The sequence below is a fragment of the Mastacembelus armatus genome, chromosome 16, assembly GCF_900324485.2.
Source record: "Mastacembelus armatus chromosome 16, fMasArm1.2, whole genome shotgun sequence".
Classification (NCBI taxonomy): Eukaryota; Metazoa; Chordata; class Actinopteri; order Synbranchiformes; family Mastacembelidae; genus Mastacembelus; species Mastacembelus armatus.
In genome coordinates this window covers 2,661,740-2,679,173 of record NC_046648.1, presented here as the reverse complement: position 1 = coordinate 2,679,173, position 17,434 = coordinate 2,661,740, and the positions used below count along the sequence as shown (strand labels likewise).

At 39.1% G+C, this 17,434-nt stretch overlaps 2 protein-coding genes across 2 annotated transcripts; one reads left to right on the top strand and one right to left on the bottom strand.

The window, feature by feature from the left end:
- The first annotated feature begins 9,703 nt into the window (after positions 1-9,703).
- ccn3 (cellular communication network factor 3) lies at positions 9,704-13,241 on the top strand. Its single transcript, XM_026293895.1, has 5 exons — positions 9,704-9,829; positions 10,407-10,635; positions 10,781-11,035; positions 11,361-11,590; positions 11,739-13,241. Exons 1-5 carry the CDS (start codon positions 9,779-9,781, stop codon positions 12,030-12,032), a joined length of 1,059 nt encoding a protein of 352 aa, XP_026149680.1. The 5' UTR covers positions 9,704-9,778; the 3' UTR covers positions 12,033-13,241.
- An 841-nt stretch (positions 13,242-14,082) lies between these two features.
- On the bottom strand, positions 14,083-17,191 carry LOC113122814 (E3 ubiquitin-protein ligase TRIM39-like). The gene is made up of 2 exons (XM_026294394.1): positions 17,094-17,191; positions 14,083-16,799 (listed from the first exon to the last, which is right to left on the bottom strand). The coding sequence occupies exons 1-2, from the start codon at positions 17,164-17,166 to the stop codon at positions 15,001-15,003; spliced, it is 1,872 nt and encodes a 623-aa protein (XP_026150179.1). The 5' UTR covers positions 17,167-17,191; the 3' UTR covers positions 14,083-15,000.
- Between the last annotated feature and the right edge of the window lie 243 nt (positions 17,192-17,434).

Sequence of the window (17,434 nt, the reverse complement as noted above, 5' to 3'; positions counted from 1 at the left end):
TAGTTTCCATATTGCTACAATAATATTATTTTTCCTGTTGAATTAATATCAGTTTTACATGAATAACAATGCTGCAGACTGAATCTTGACTGCTACTTTAACTTGCTTTCTTGGGTTTCTAGGGTTTTCTAGTCCTATACGTCTTTATGTGTGTACAAAATTGTTTCCATTTATTCAGCAGTGATTTGACCCTATTTGAACTCTGGCCTCATAGCAAAACAACCCTGATCCAGTATTGCCCTGAGCTCCTAAACAGGTTAACAAGCAGTTAGATGGGACTTAATTCTTAGAGTAATGACAATGTTAGATGCATTTATTTAGTGGTGTGTCCCACTGCTGTCACATTAACCAGTGCTTCACCTGGGGCTTTATAGCTCTAGTGTGTGACCTGTTGTAGATGGAGTAGGAGCACAGCACAAATGATGCAAAACCAAATAAAGCTAAAGGGGAAGGAAGCTGAGAATAACGTCCCCTTTAACAGCCCCAAAACAAAAGAGCACAAATTGATCTTTTGTAAAAGGCTAAAATGAACATATCAATAACCAACACCTGACTTGAGGGGACAGGCTACACCTGCTGAGCTAATACTGTGTCTGTAGGTGTGAAAGAAAAACCCTTCTACACACTGCATCATTTAGGATTACACTGTGTAACGGCACCCTCTAGTGGTCAGGCTGAACTGCCAATGTGCTTAATTAATCATTTGATTTAAATGACTCATACTTTAAATACAAGGAGAGTAATGAAAACACATGCTTCTTTTCACACTCGGCTCTTTTGAATTTAAAGCCCTTTTGTTTTGCCTGCTGCTGAAGTATTATTTTACGGTGGCCGACAAGGGCAAACAACGAAAACACCTGCAAGAGAGAAAACAACGGAAGTGTGCCAGGCCGATAGGGGGACCCCGAACTGAGGGATGCTATGAACAAAGCTTGGCTAACTTTTACAGAGGCAACATAAAAAAAAAAAGGTCAGTTTTCCATTTATTTCTTTTTAAACACTTGGCCGTCATGTTTTGCAGTATTATAAATGTATAGTATTGTAAAAGATGGTGGCCAAGTGTTAAAAAAAAAATTAGACGTGACTTATATCACTACATCTGTAAAAGTTAGCCAGGCTTTGTTCATAGCATCCCTCAGTTCGGGGTCCCCCTATCGGCCTGGCGCACTTCCGTTGTGTTTACTCTCTTGCAGGTGTTTTCGTTGTTGCAGCGTTTCTCTTTTGCAGGTGTTTTGGCCGTTGCGGCGCGTTTGCCCTTGTCGGCCACCGTATTATTTAGATAAATAGGAGATAAAAAGGAGAAACCGACCGCGTTAACAGAATTGTCAGAGTATTATCTTGTGCTAAGACATAAGGTTGAAATATTGCTACACTACACTGGCCTTAATACTTGTGAGTTGGTTCCCTTTGATCCCCAGAAGGTGGTACTGTAGTGCTATACTTTCACCAAGCTGATTAAAACATCTGAGAGCACAATACTCTTTTTCTGATGTTCTTCCTTACAAATATAATTCATTTACAATACACTATGATGTAATATGTATTTTTACAGTATAAGATGTAAATAAGTTAATTGTGGCTATAAGAAAACAAAACATCCATTAATACAAAGCGGTGAATAGTCAGCCACAAAGTGTAACGGGTATTTTTCTACTCATCCCAAAACAGGAAACCTGCCTGTTACCACATTTCATTTGGACTGACCAGTCACAGCCATTACCTTGAGTTAACAGCTGCAGACATTATGAAAGAATATCTGGCCGTTCTCAGGAACCTGTATGTGCTTTGCCAAGAACAACGTGGAGCTAAATTTACCTTACGAAGGCCATGGTACCATGATCTTCACAGGGACAGACTACTGACCCCTGATTTCTTTTTCATGTCTTTTCTCCTTTTCTTTTTTGCCTTTAAGAAGTTGCTGACTAAGTAAACAACAAATAAAAGCTGCTGTAAATTGTAACCCCTAAAAGTCTCTCTCTGCCCTTCTTTAAGGCTGCGTTTCTGTCCCTCTCCTAGGTGAAGCCTAACATTCCCATTTACAAAATGCCAGAGCTAAACACAGGTCACAGGACCTATAAGCTGAACTGTAAACATAATTCACAATGTATGTATCTGCCAGGTCAATGGCTGCCATGGTTTCAGCTGAGCACCTCAATGCACATTGTAACAGAAGGTCAGCCAAAGAGAAAATATGTTTCGGTGCCACAATTAACTTAGAGGTGTCCAAGCAATTTTAATGATCATTTATCCAAAGTGGAATAAAACTGACACACAATATACTGTAGAGACAATGTTGACTTCATCTACAGACAACAACTGCGTTTCCTTAATATAAAAATGTTTTGAAATTTCACAGTAAGAAATCCTTCATGGTTTTTAAACTTCCCTGGACAACTAGGCAAGTACTATTTCAAACAAGTATAAGGTGTATTTGAAACAAGCAATAAGAAACCAACCTTTAAAGACCATATTTAATTCTATTCATTTGAATTAATTAGTGAAACAGGCCAAATACAATCCAGTAATACTCAGGCTATAAATAGACACAGTCCAAATTGTACGACCAGGATGTGACTTGTTCCTTCCCTCCAGAACAAAAATGAGTTTCCTCTCTGTAGTCAGACCTCCCGGGGTTTGTTCTGTGTTCATTACTCTCCGTGCAGAGCTAAAAATAACACCTGTACAAATGTGTCCATAAATTTGAATATTTTTGTTTGTTTTCATAAGCGATCTGCCCCAAGTGGCCACCATGTGTTCAGTTCTTCAACCTAGAAGTTAAAACAAACATCACCATGGCAAAGAAACAGTCTGTGACTGCAAACTGAACGCTTTGCCAGAAAGACAAAGAGTGGTGATAAATAGGAAACTGTATGTCATTTGTTAGAGGAATACTTCTCTATAGTTGAATTTAGATGTTTGCATGGAGAGCACAGTACTTTGTCCTGATTAAACTACATAATTAAAGGAAGAGCTTTGATATTGATTTTGTCATCTCATACACACTGACACTGGGAGAACAGGCTCCAAAGCAAGAGATGGCTTTCACCAAGGTCTACTGGAAGCTTTGCATTGGTGTAGTATTTTTCAAAAGGCTCTGGAACATAACATTGTAGTCCAGAAGTAATCTGACAGAGATTACCATATGACACCACCTGAACAAAACAGCAGGAACAATCCACAAGACTCAATTTCAGTTCAGACCGCAGTGCAATTTTTCTCACATGGCGACAATTCTGCCATATTTGCATTACCAGGTCGATCTTCACTAAGGTGTGTTAATCGATGACAAGACGACGTTACATTATGCGATGAGCTGTACACAGGTCGACTGAATCATAAACAAATCTATAGTCTAATAGTCTAATCTAATAGTCATAATAAACTGAGTCAGGCTCAAAAAGAGCCATCCAGTCCATCCAGGTGAAGATGAAACAAATACTTCGAACCATATTAGGTACATGAACAGTTACACTCTAAAGATCACATTGTTACTTTTGACAGATTGTGAAGAAACATGTCAAGCATAAATAATACAGAGAACATTTCACTGGTTAAGAGTCGGAAGAGAGAACTGTGAATCTGTTTTAGCTAGAATCATGCAGCCCTAATATCTGCAAACATTATATGTTCAAAAACCTACTTTTTAAATCCTGATCAATATTCTTGCACCACACATGCAAATATATTTACACAGATCAAAATTCTGCACATTCTGCACTAACAATTTCATGATATTCTGAGTTTTGTAATAATACAATCCATCTGTGATCTGTTTCAATAGTAACTACTGTACGACACCACAAACTACAGTCAACTTCTCTCCGACTGAAGCTTCTCCATCTTCTGCTCTAATGCTGCATGTTCTATTAGTGCAAGCACCATATTGTGTCCATCCGCTGCCAGCCAGCATAAGACACATCTGCCTCTGTCCCAGCGTCTTTGCTCACATACAGTAGCGCACGGCAAATAAACCCTCAGTGAGAGATTTGTGGTGGCCTCCCAAGCTGATAAACCCACTGCCTGCCATATGGCGAACAAATTGAAATTATAAAAAGCACTCTACTTCAGTGGAAGAAATAATATAAACTGAGAACATGTGCATGGCAGAGAACAGGGAAAGTTAAGAATAAAACCAGGAAGAAGAAGTGAATGACAGGGACTGTAATACAGTCTGTAAATCCCAGCACCTCTAGTATGTGGTCCTGAGCAAATCCTGCAATTTTGGACACCACCAGCCAGACACTTTCTTCTAGGGTTGTGCAATTAATGGAATATTAATTTTGATTTCAATTTCACAACCAAATGATCACAAACACAATGTATTTGAGAAAAACAAAAACAATTTTGCCACGTTTGATTTTTCTTATTTTCCCTTGTGTTCTGAACAACACGCACTTTCACTCTTCTTGAAGCCTAAACTCACTGAGCCTATACTGTCAGCACAGCAAGTAGTGTGTGTATTATCTGGGGTATTTAAAAATCAGAAGCAGAGCAACAGCGCTTGCTCAGCAAAACAAGGTAGAGCCAATTCCATTTTCTGGAATGGATCAAAAACATATTATGCACAAGATTTCAATAAATGGAACAAGTTTCTAGTAACAACAGATAAACAAAAGAGAGATGTCAAGTCTAAAAAACTATTTTGGACAAAAGAAAGGTTATGTTAGCCATGACAAATGATTTGTCTAGGTTTCCTTTGGAAGATCACTGATCAAACAGCTGCTGCTTAAACACTTAGTACGCACAAATACACATAGGAACGACATATCGACTCTTAGGTTCCTACAGACACTTGAGTCACCATGAAACTTACAAACCAGGGCTAGAATAAGCCTTTCCATACATAAATAGGACAGATTTACGGCAGATTTATGGTCTTTTATGGACCAATTTATGGCAGATTTACAGGAAATAGAGTAGGAAAAAAATCACAGTAAAATAATGGTCATTTAACTACTTTGTGAAACAGAAAATCTTATACACTGAATACTACAAAACACCAAGGCAAGACAAGCTTCTATGGAAAATTTAAAAAAAAAAAAAAATCAACCAGTCGATTCACTGTGTCACTGCATTGAACAGATCATTGTGTGGATGCAAAAGAATGATGTCCAAATAAACAGAGACAAGACTGAAATAATCATCTTTCTAAAAACTTTTCTTTTTAGCATCTTTCTTTATAACATACAATAACTGAGTGTTTTATCCAAAGTGATTTATCTGCACTCAGTCTCCTTTAATTTTATTTCAAGTTCATCTTCCACTATTTGCTGTTTCTGATTTTTATTCTTGCCTATGTATCTTTAACTTGTCTTTTATTTCTGTAAAGCACTCTGAATTACTCTGTGTATGAATTGTGCTATATAAATAAACTTGCCTTGCCTCTGATGTTATTCGATGTCAAAGCTATTTCAGTGAGGGTGATCATTTTTGTTTTGATTGTTGATTTGAGGAACTGATCAAAAGCAGCATTGATAAAATAATCTACGTACCTGAGCTTGGAAAATCTGTTTAATTACTATTATGCCTAGTATTAGGCCTAATGTTGCTAACTTGCATCATAGCTAAATTCATATCTATTGTATATTCAAATTAATGTCAATTTAATTTCGCATCTGCTTGAGAGCAAAAAACATTTTTTAAAATATAATTGTAAATAAATACCAGCTACAGGTAACATGTAACAAAACCCTTCAACTCCAATGAGAATTACAGATATTAATAATACTGAACTGGATTCATCAGGAAAATTAATATGGGGTCTTAAAGTATAACTGAGAAAAAAAATAATCATAATTGAAAAACACACTAATATGGTCAGATATGATGGTATATAACAAAACATATGCAATGCAGTGTTTTCCCTTAAGTTCCTAAACTGTGACAAAGAAAATGCTGAATCCTCCACCTACTGCGCCACACAGACTGTACAACATAAATGTTACTGTGTGATGCTGGACTGTCTGTGTAAACTGCTGAGGCCACATCGACTGTGTGGCCTGACCATTTGGCAAAAAGGCCCAAAGCCCTACAGCAGAGTCCAGTACCAGCAGCTAGGGACCCGACAGACCAACTTAAGTTTAATGTTTTTACTGTGGGATTTGTCTTCAAACCTCAATTTGAAGTGGTACTGAAAGATCTCCTAATACTAGAGGATGCAGTGCATTTTAGGGAGTAAATAAAAGATGTCATGGTAACAGTATAAAATGTCAACAATTACAGGTGCTACCACAGACCCCCACACACAGAAAACAACATCCACGTCAGCTGCCGTGCTTCTTCCATCTACATTTCTGTCCTTGGCTTCTTTCATGTGTTCCTCTTTAAAAACGAGTGGAAATATTTCACAGATACCATAAATGTGCGTACGTAGACTTCCCACCTCATTCCTGGGACGTAGCCTGTATATCTCAAGCCTACATTCTCAGGCTTCTCACTAATGTGCACAATTTAATCATTACTAACTTTGACAGCAACAGTCCAACATGCTATTCTGTGAGAAAAACAGAGAACCAGTCTGTGTTTCAGAGCGAGGAGTGGGAGCTGATCTGACAGAGATCCAGTGGAGCACTGGTTACTGGAATATTATGGACTGTATCTAAAGTCAAATCTATCAGGGGAATAATACCAATATAGGAAAAAAAGGAGAAAATATGAAGGCATGGCACAGTTATTGTGTTTTTACAAATTAAACATCACTTGCAGGGAAATGATTCCCAGGGCTAATCACTCCTGTATTCGGTCACTTTGCTTCATATCAGCTATAAAATCCAACTCATTTATGATCCTGTCCAGAGACAGATTCTACTTAAAAAGACTGAAGAAGAAGAAGCAGCAGAAATCCACACAGAGCTGGAAAACCCAGCCATCCTATGAAGTTTGCCATTCTTCAACTTCCACTGTTTGAAAAGCAATGAATCAAGATTTTGGCAGCACCATCCACCACACGAGTCATTTAGACAGCTGCTCTTAACCTCGTCTTCTTTCTCTCTTGCACTGATTGTGGGCAGGAAGCCCAGATCAGCAATGAGATATTTCACTAATGAATAAAGAAATTTAGAGGGAATTTAAGTTGTAACCTGAATAGAGAGAATAATTCAAATAGCTGGCTTGATGTGGTAGCTGTTAACAAGTTCTAGGTCACATACTTCATATATTTCACTTTGCAGAGAGCCAGATGTTGCTACAACAACACACAGCAAATACTGTCATAAATCAAACTGGTGGCAGCAGGTGAAACCAAACTGAGCATGACAAGTATCAAAAATAGAAAACGTTGAACACTGAACTCCAACAACACACAGGCTGAATAACAACAGGGAAACCCGTATAAACCTTTTTACACAGCTTTCTCTGAACAGATGTCAGTTCAAATTTAAAATCAAAAGCTCTAGATCTCTAACAACGCTAAATAATAATGTCAGATTATTACACATTGTCGCTGCACCCAGACATGCATCTGTCCTCAGGACTTAGGGGAGACCATGTGAAGCCAAGCTGTAGCTCTAATTAGCCTGAAGTCAAACACCTGCGTGAAAGGGGCCTCACCTGAATGAGCACCACAAAACACTGTTCCACTGGTACACCACTGCCCTGAAAGCTTACATATGTACAGGAGCAGCAATAAGATCACTCATGACATTTGGCATAACCTGGTGACGGGTCTGGCTTCACAGGCTGAAGTTAAATATAATAATTAAACTCAGTCCGTCCTTTGAACAAACACTGATCAGTCCTGATAAATATGATGCAGCTGTCAGAAAGTCAGCTCACACGGTCTTTTCCTCAGCAAAACATCCACCGCACAGGCAGACAAACAACAAACAACACACAATAAACAGAAAGCACAGTATGAAAACAAGCCAGCTTACCTTCAGCTCTCTCCTCTGCACAGACAAACACCACGACTCATCCCGGCAGCTGCTTCATCTTTTAGGCCTCACGTCCAAACGTAAAACTTGAAAAAGGTCCGCTGGTCCTTTTGTTGGGTGATGGTCTTATGTTCACTGTGGCTTCACAACATCTTCTCCACACTATCCCCCAGGGCTGCCTGGTGTTTTTTCCTCAGTTAGTTTGTAGTCACCTTAGACGCGTCTGTCTTGTCGCCCATCAACACCAGCTGGGGCCGAACGCTTGGTCCAAATGCCACATTGTGCTCAGGTGTGCGGCCACCGGAAGTCACAGTATTAGTATGTAAAACTTATACTTGAGCTGTTGTATGTGTATGTGCCTGGACATTCTTCCGTTAGCACATGAACATTTGATGGTTCAGCTCCTTGTTTTGGAGGAAAAACAAACAACCCGCCTGCATGAAAAGTTTGTGGCGTCGTATTTTTCAGCACAACCGCTAGAGGGCGACATAAACATACAAACGTTCGCTCAATAGCAAAGGGGCTTATTTTATTATAGACACGCTTGAGTATTGTTTCCCAGAATAATAATAATAATAATAAGTAATATTTGTTTTATAAATTAAAGATTGTGATTTATAGAAAGAAACCTCTGGCATTCAAACCCTCATAGCATGACCCTGACATGAATAAAGCTTTATGACATTTAATTTCATTCATTTGTTCACAATTTCTTACTAAATTTTAAAAAAGCAAAGTTATGCCTTCTTGTTGTAATGCAAGGTAACAAAATATCACAAGCAGCACATATTTATTGGTTCCTAATAGCTATTCCTACAGATTATTAAACAGTTTTGCATGATAAACATGATTAAAAATATAACTACTAGGACATGGTTTAGAACACGTTTAGAGCTCAAGAGTTGAACTTTGAAGTAGAAGATATCCATTCTTTGGTTTCTATACACACGTTTCATTAGATTAGATTAGATTAGATTAGATTAGATAAACCTTATTGGTCCATATACATATATATATATATATATATATATATATATATATACTCAGGGGATGTATAAGGCAGTCTTGAAGCTACGCTTATTCAAAAATCTAAAATGAAACTCATCGCTCATTAAGATTTCTTTCCATTCAGGATCCAGTCAGTTTCACACCTAACCCATCCACATAGCTCCTCTGCTTCAAAGAAAGTTTAACACGCCTCTGACCAGATGTGTTGAATGGAGTGTCCTCCCCGTCCACTGATCCATGATGGATCAAACTTTCCACTGAGTTTCTATTTTAGGAAGCAGCAATGATTCTACAGGGAATAACGTTTTTTTTTTTAGTTTTTTTTTTTTTTACTGTGACCGCCCACGTAGTGTTTGGTTGAAGAGGTCAAAGAGTCACCATCCACTGCCAAGGGGACTATAGTGAGGGAATCTCCAGGTCTCATGCAATCCTGAATTTCCCCTTGGGGATTACTAAAGTTAATCTGATCTTATAATATGAACATTCAGGTCTGCAAAGGGAATAAGAAAACTGAAGCTAATTGCTGACTGACTAATGAATGTACAGGTATATAATTTACAATGAATAATTATAAACTGGATATTATGGAAATGTTTTTTTGCAGGAAGTCACATTGTAAAGTCTGACAGCTCTCCGTGTGTTTGTCACACCGTCTTTCACAGGAGCTCATATTTCCTCCATCTCTGGTCAATCTCTCCTACATTCCTTTGAGTTTGTTGTCATAGTGCCAGCAGGACAGCCCCATTATATAAGGTCCTCCTCTCACAGCCAGAGAGACAAGGAGACTTCAACCTTCTGCACTCAAATTAACTCCTGTCAGCTGAACAGAAAGCAACAAAAAAAATTTTGACTGCAGATTTTATTATTCTGTTTTTGATTCTGCTTTAATTAGTAGGAAGATGACCAATCTGTCAGGGAGAACTCTATTTATCTTCTTCTTTACAGCACAGGTAGGTGTTCCACTGTTAACTGAGTCTCATCACATAACCTATGTTGTGGTTTCATTTAGACACTGATTTGCATTTCATAATCAAGCTTAGGATAGTGGCAGTGTTTTACGCTAATTATTTTAATATTAGAAGACATGACGATACCACTTTTGCAGATGAAACTTACTTTAATTACGAAGCATTAAACAATATTAATGTATTTAAGCATTTTTTTAGCCATGTTACACTATTATTAAAGTTCCCATTTAAAGTTTTACCTTTTTCAGAAGACTTGTAATTGGACTACTCCAGAAAAGCTTTGCCAGTTTTCTTGTCCTGTGTATTTAAGATGGAAATTGTTTTTGCTAGTTTTTGGAGGTAACATTGAGTATTAGTTGTCAATAATTTACCATATTTGTTGATTTAAATAAGGTGAGATTTGCCAAAATGTGCAGTGCTTGCTCATGAGAGATTTGTTGGCTTTTGTTTTTTATAAAGTGCCTTAAGATGATTATACTGTCATGTGACACTATACAAATAAAATTCATTTCAATTCAGTTGAATTAAATCATAAAAATTAATTTTCTTTCTTGTATAGGTGTTTACATTAGTCTGGTCCCAGGTGTGTCCTCGCAGATGCCAGTGCCCCAAGGAGCCCCCCATATGTCACCCTGGGGTGCCCCTGATCCTTGATGATTGTGCCTGCTGCCTGGTGTGTGCTCGTCAGACGGGACAGGTTTGCTCTGAAATGAGCCCTTGTGACACACGTAAAGGGCTGCGGTGCGATTATGCAGCTAATATCCACAAGAGAACTGGTATTTGCACTGGTGAGTGGGGATTTTTCTGGTGACAGCCTATCCGCTAACGCTCTATATCGCTTCTCCTCTATGTGATTTTTAAGTATAGTGGCCTATTTTGACATGAATCCTTATTTTTAAAAACTATTCTCTCTACTTTCTCTCTTTGCTCAAGCTCACAAAGGACAAGTGTGTATTTTGGATGGTTCTGTCTACCAGAATGGTCAGACCTTCTTCCCCAGCTGTAAGTACCAGTGTATGTGCCGTGATGGACAAATCGTCTGTGTGCCGCGTTGCAACGTAGATGTAATGCTGCCTGGGCCAGACTGCCCCATGCCACGGAGGGTCCAGGTGCCTGGAGAGTGCTGTGAGAAGTGGGTGTGTGAGCCCCAGGCCGATGCCAGTGCACTGGGAGGCTTTGCCATGGCAGGTGAGTAGGCAGGAAATAGGATGAGATGGAATGAGTTAGACCATATATGCAGACCGGACATACAGCTATACAGCTACAGTCAGCTATTCCTCTTTAAACCTGGTGTCACGCCAGTGTGAGACACAAAGTTCAAAGGTTATGTACATTTCTCTGACCTTTTTGAGGTCAGAGAGCAGGGAAAGTGGAGTAAGAGATGAGAAAAGAGGAGGAAACATGGGAAAGAGACGGTGCTTTCGCTTCAGTCTGGAATGTGAAACAGTAATGTGATAAATCACTCTGCAGTCAGATAAATCCAAACATGATGCCTCTCTGTGTTTTCCTTCAGCCTATCGTCTGGAGGAAACAGCGAGCTTTGATAGTTGGGATCCCAGCCTGAACTGCATTGAGCAGACCACAGAGTGGGGGGCCTGCTCTCAAACCTGTGGCATGGGAGTGTCCACCAGGGTCACAAACAAGAATCGTCAGTGTGAGATGGTGAAGCAGAGTCGACTGTGTGTGATCAGACCCTGTGAACACCTGCAAGCCCAGGCGCAGCTCACACAGCTGGCACCAATGGTATCAATGAATGAATGAATCTCTGCTCTTACTTTAAATTAATCACATGTTGTTTATGACCAGTTGGATTTTGTTCAAGAAAATCTGAAGCACGACCCTCTTTTCTAGCCTCACATTCATTCAGTGGATGGCTCTTTATCTCCCACAGAGAGGCAGTACGTGCCAGAGGGTTGTGAGGAGTGACAAAGCCATCTACCTCTCCTATAAGAACTGCACCAGTGTCCAGGCTTACAAGACTCGCTACTGCGGCTCTTGCACAGATGGCCGCTGCTGTACGCCCCACAGAACCAAGACCGCCCTCGTGGAGTTCCAGTGTGCCAATGGTAGACCTATCAGGAGGCCAGTCATGGTGATATTGACCTGTGCCTGCCACAGTCACTGCCCCCGAGACAACACCATGTGGCCACCATCAGAGCTGGGATACAGCAGCATGAGGTTATAGGTCAAGATAGTAGGGAGGTTATAATGAACAGTAAATTCAGACTGGAACTGAGTATTTCATATACGTCTATAACTTGAGACATCCATAGTCATGCTTCTCTTTTGAGGTTGACATCATAGAGCTCCCTCTCCTGTAGAGGGATTTGATTGTGTAACGTCCTGTGGACAAGTTAGTGCCACCTTCAGTATAGCAAAGCAAAGCACTTAAACCTTGTTACATGTTCATTCCCTCCAATTTTGGAGATCAGGTGGAGTATAGTACTAGACATTCACAACAAACTATGTTCAGATAGACTGTAGTTCTTACATACATGGAGGACATAGCCAGTTAGCCAAAAGAGTCCAGGATGTAAGAATAAGAAAAACATTTTGCCACCTACTGACATGTTGACACCACATATCTAAAAAATGTAATGATACTGTAACCTTATTGTTTTCACATTGATAGAAAAGAACATCAAGAAAGCAAAAGGAAACTGGGAATTTTGAGAATTGTCAATCTTTATTGCAACCACCATGAAAAATTTCCAACAATGAAGCACATTTTTGAAATAACTGGACTGTGTACTTTGACCTGGTCCAAATCAAGGGCTCAACCTATGAAAGAGAGGTCACTGTGGTGACTTAGTGTCGTTTCTAACATCTGCCTGAAATCCTACTACTGTTGCAAAGTGTATGATGCCTAATTTCTCATCAGTGAATATAATGTTTTTATTTAGGTCTTTAGGTTTAGGTTGTACATATACAACTCTTTTTATAATGACAAAGGTCAATACTTGCTGTAGAGGTTGTTTGAGTGTGTATTAAATACACAACATAGATTGGTAACAATGAACACATTTTTCTTACAGTGTATATTAAATATTTCCCACTTTAAATGAATTACTGTTTCTGTTTTCTACATTTCAGCTTTGACCAATGAAACATGCTTCCTAGAAAATGTAACTCTGTGTAATAAATCAAATATTATTTATTTATCAATGTGGATCTGTTGGATTCTTGTTATTTACAGATGATGGAGTGATGTGGAGGAGTTAGAGTTTATGAGCAGAAAAATACAAACGTGATAGGGAGTGGTCACTAGAAAAGGGGTTTAAACTCTTAGTGTGAAAGCCAAATGTAGTTTGCTTTATAAGAAAAGTTGAATACCTATTTCACCTAATGGTATATAGAGAAACATTAGAAAATGTAGATTGTTTTATCATTTGGGAATTTGAACTTACTTTTGAAAAACGATACAAAATACAGCATAATCATAAAACCTACCCAGCAGTATGTAAATTACTCCCAATACAAGCACGTAAATTATAAATTACTTGACCTTAGCGCCAACTTTACCAGAGACAGCAATAAACTGATAAACACAATAGTGTGTCGATAATAATGATGGAGTAATACAGAATATATGAGTGTAAGATGTGACATTGAGTACAGGTACATTTTGCTGAAAAGCACTGCACACTATTATGTTATACAGCATAACAACTTTCCATAGAAATAAAGGCACATACTGAAAGTGCCTACATTTGGGGTACAGATGTGTTTCCCCACTTCCTGAGAGATTCTCTTTAAACAGTCCAGGATGTTAAGGTAAACACATGAGATGCAGCAGTTAGCAAACCTCCACATCCCCACTGACCTTTGACCTCTCTCCCTGAACCCTAGATGTGAGTTCACAGCTAGGGTTGTTATGTTATCCCCTGTAAGCTTACTATAATAGCCGTAGCTTGAGTCAGTGGGGGACCTACACGTATGGCGTGCACATCTGGTTACAGGTATGTAGTGGTCTCGGCTGATCACAGGTGTATGGGACTGTTATGTGTTGGTTATATTTGTAGATGTAGGGTTTTAAGCTTGTTTTTGTGCTGCAGTCAAAGTAAATATGTAAAAATAAAGAGTCAGCTAGTATGCAGGATTCATTCACTAGTGTTTTCATAACTAGCTTTCTCTGACACCTTCCTGTCTAAATGCAGCTAAAATACTGCCAGGTCTCCTCAGTGCTAGATGATGTTACGTTTAGGCTATAGATGAAAAGTCAGAAAAACATGTAAATTATTATGAAAAATCTTTACTTAAACATATTAGTTTATAATAACGTTCATGGCAATCTATCCAAGATGCCTTTCCCTTGTACTTAAAAAGGGGGGCTAACGTAACTGTTGTGTACTGAAAGGTGAATAAATTGCTCCCTCTGGTGGTTTGTTTGAATAAAGCTTCTATCACCATGTTCAAGCCATTGATCTTTAATATGTAGCATGAATGTAAAATCTCACTGGTGGCTGAGATTACTGTATATGATCTAAAAGGTTATTTCAGAAATGCCATTAGCATTGCATGTCATTAACAATGAAACTGGAAATCAATGTGAGGCAATTATATTTGTATCGTACATTGTCAAACACCAAGGAAATACAAAATGCTTCACATAATGCAAGAAACCATCATAAAAAGAAAAACATAAAAATATATATATTTTGAAAGAATAAATTCAAAATTAAAAATAAGAACATATTTCCTTAATAAAATGCAAATTATGTACTAAAGCACTCAAAGGCATAATTACAGCTTCTGAAATATTTTGTATATTACATATTGTATATACATATTGTATATTCATTTATATTTTGGTTAAGTCACATGTTTATTGGAAAGAGTTTCTGTTTCTGCACGTACATCCCATCCACCACAGTAGCAAGCTTTTAAAGCTGCTGGAAAGAGGCCACATATGTTTTCCTGCGACCTTCACAATCACATTTGCACATTATCAATCCCAAACTGGCCACTGAGCAACTCTACTGAACGGCACAGCTTTTCATGTCTGTCCTGTTTTTCTAAAACTGAGCTTAAACTTAGTCTGAGCCAAGTTTGTAAAAACCTAAAATATCTGTGAACTGGATTTATCATGATCAGATTTTATTTTTCAGCCTTGTCCTTGTAAAAGATGATCATGAAGCTGTCATTTTGTAAATTCATTCATTTTGTAAAATTAAAACCAGGGCAATGACGGTAAAAATTAGCACTAAGAAGTCTTTTAATTGTTTCCACACAGTTGACTCTGTTGCAGGTGAGAGAAGAAGAGGGGCACCATTTACGCCCTCCTCAGAGGGGCCAGGGCTGAAGAAGGGGTAGATTCTCTCATTAAACAGGCAGTCAGTAAAAGAGTAGATCAGAGTTGCAGCATCCACATCATAGAAGGAAACTAATCCCTTCTCATAATCTACAAACACCCCAATTCTCACAGGTTTCTTTGTGAAGGCAAGTTTGACAGGGGTATTATTCAAAGCCTTGAGTTCTGTGTTGTTTCTCAACCTAATGATCCAGGCTCCACTCCTGGGATTTGGTGTGAGTGTCTTGCTTCCACGTATCGACTCTCTTACGACTCCCAGATCCCAGCCAGTCTTCCTTGCGGCCTGAACCTCGTAGTAGAATCTCCCTTCAGAAAAGCCCTTTTTTCCCAGGACATAGGCGTATCTGTTGAATCTGTGCATGCCTTCATTTTCAAACCACCAAAGGTGAGAGGTTCTCACCGATTTTGAATCTGCTGAAAATAGGAGCAGGTCGTTTGCAGTGTGTGGGTCAAATGTCATGTCCACTGTATATTGCTGCCGGATTGTGTCCAACTTGACACCTTCAGGCAGGGTCTCTAGATCTGTGACTGGCTGTGCCTTCTTTTGAATTGTTTCTTCAGCGATGATTTTACTACAGCACACCCTGAATTCTTGACTTGCTCGCTCAGTTTCTTTGGTGAGTGTCTCCTCCAGCTCAACCACAGCTCTCCTCAGGTCCTCGACATACAGCTGACCACTGATACTGATATCAGACCAGTTCTTGGTCTGTGGAGAGGACGAGGAGCAGGACAGGAAGCTTTTGATGAACTGGAGGTGGTCTTCAATGTGTGAATTGCACTCCAGTTTATGGACTCTCCTCTGGAGTGCACTGATCTCTTTTTCCAGCTCTATGACCAGCACCTCAGCCTGTCTTTCAGCTGCTTTCTGTTTCTCTTCAATCACATTCAGCAGCTTGGCCAGTTGACTTTGAGTCGAGATAACCAAATTATTGAAGACTAGAAGACTGTTTTCTACAGCTTCATCTTTGTCTTTCCTCTTGAACTGCATTATTTCATTTATCTCCTGAACCTTTTTCTGACGCTCTTGTATCATTTTCTGTGCTTCCAGCTTTTTCTTCTCTAGCTGCACCTTCTTCTCCTCATACTCCTCCTCTAAAGGGACTGTGTGGTGAGTGCGATGCTCCGTACACAGGATGCAAACACGGGTACAGTCATTCCTGCAGTAGAGCTCCAGCATCCTGTTGTGTTTCTTGCATATCTTCTTCTCCAGATTCAGCACAGGATCAATAAGTTTGTGTTCTTTTAAGGTGGCAACTTGCCGATGAGGCTCTAGATGTATTTCACAATAAGAGGTCAAACACACCAAACAGGTTTTAGAGGCTTTGAACTTGGTGCCAAGGCAGTGGTCACATGGGACCTGCCCTGGTTTGACTAGCAAATCATTTTTAGCTACAACACGAAGTTTCTTGAAATTCTCCACAACATCTCTGAAAGTGGTGTTGACACAAAGTTTGGGTTTTTTGTTAAACTTCTCATTGCACAGTGGACACTGACACTCCTCTTTGTCTTGCCAGTGCCTGCTGATACAGGCCTTGCAGAAGTTGTGCCCACATGGTATAGAAACAGGTTTACTGAAAACATCCAGACAGATGGAGCACAGGAACTGATCTTCAGACAGAAGACTGCTGGCTGAAGCCATATCTAGAGGAGGAGACAGGTTTTAAAAGTAGTAAATAACAAGGATTACGCTTTGTGACTCCTATGAGAAGAGAGAATAAGACATTCAACAAAACAACAATAACAACAAAAACAACATGTTATATCAGATGCTTTATGGGGGCAAAAGGATCATAAAATGACTAGTATTACTCTTAGGATGCTACAAACTGATTTCTTTCTACAAAAATGCCTAAATAAATAATTAATTAATTAAATAATTAATTACCAGAAACCAGTCACATTAACATATGGAGCAACAAGGAACCTGAACTTTACCAGCTTGGATGCTCAGCTCTGCTCTGATGTCTCTTCTTGTCTGCGAATGGAGAAACTGAACCGTATGTACCATGAAGGTTTGATGCAGCTCCACAATGTTGTTTCGTTTCTAAATAAATGACGCAATGTGGCTCCTCCTCTTTCTATTACTCCTCCTATCTGCTCTTAGTAAACAACATTAACCCTTCAACATCAGAGCTGTGTCAGACTCAATGATTTAGACCAATAAAGATTAATTCTTTATTACTTCCTCTGACACGTTAGTTATTTTTCTGTCAGTCACCAGTTGAGAATCAAAATTTCACTTGATTAATAAGCGATACTTATGAAATGTAAACTGA

Coding starts and splice junctions, on each gene's coding strand:
- ccn3 (XM_026293895.1), top strand. CDS start 9,779: ATGACCAATCTGTCAGGGAGAACTCTATTTATCTTCTTCTTTACAGCA. Junction 9,830..10,406: donor TCTTCTTCTTTACAGCACAG/GTAGGTGTTCCA, acceptor TTTCTTGTATAG/GTGTTTACATTAGTCTGGTC. Junction 11,036..11,360: donor GGGAGGCTTTGCCATGGCAG/GTGAGTAGGCAG, acceptor GTTTTCCTTCAG/CCTATCGTCTGGAGGAAACA.
- LOC113122814 (XM_026294394.1), bottom strand. CDS start 17,166: ATGGTACATACGGTTCAGTTTCTCCATTCGCAGACAAGAAGAGACATC. Junction 16,800..17,093: donor AGAGCTGAGCATCCAAGCTG/GTAAAGTTCAGG, acceptor CTCCTCCTCTAG/ATATGGCTTCAGCCAGCAGT.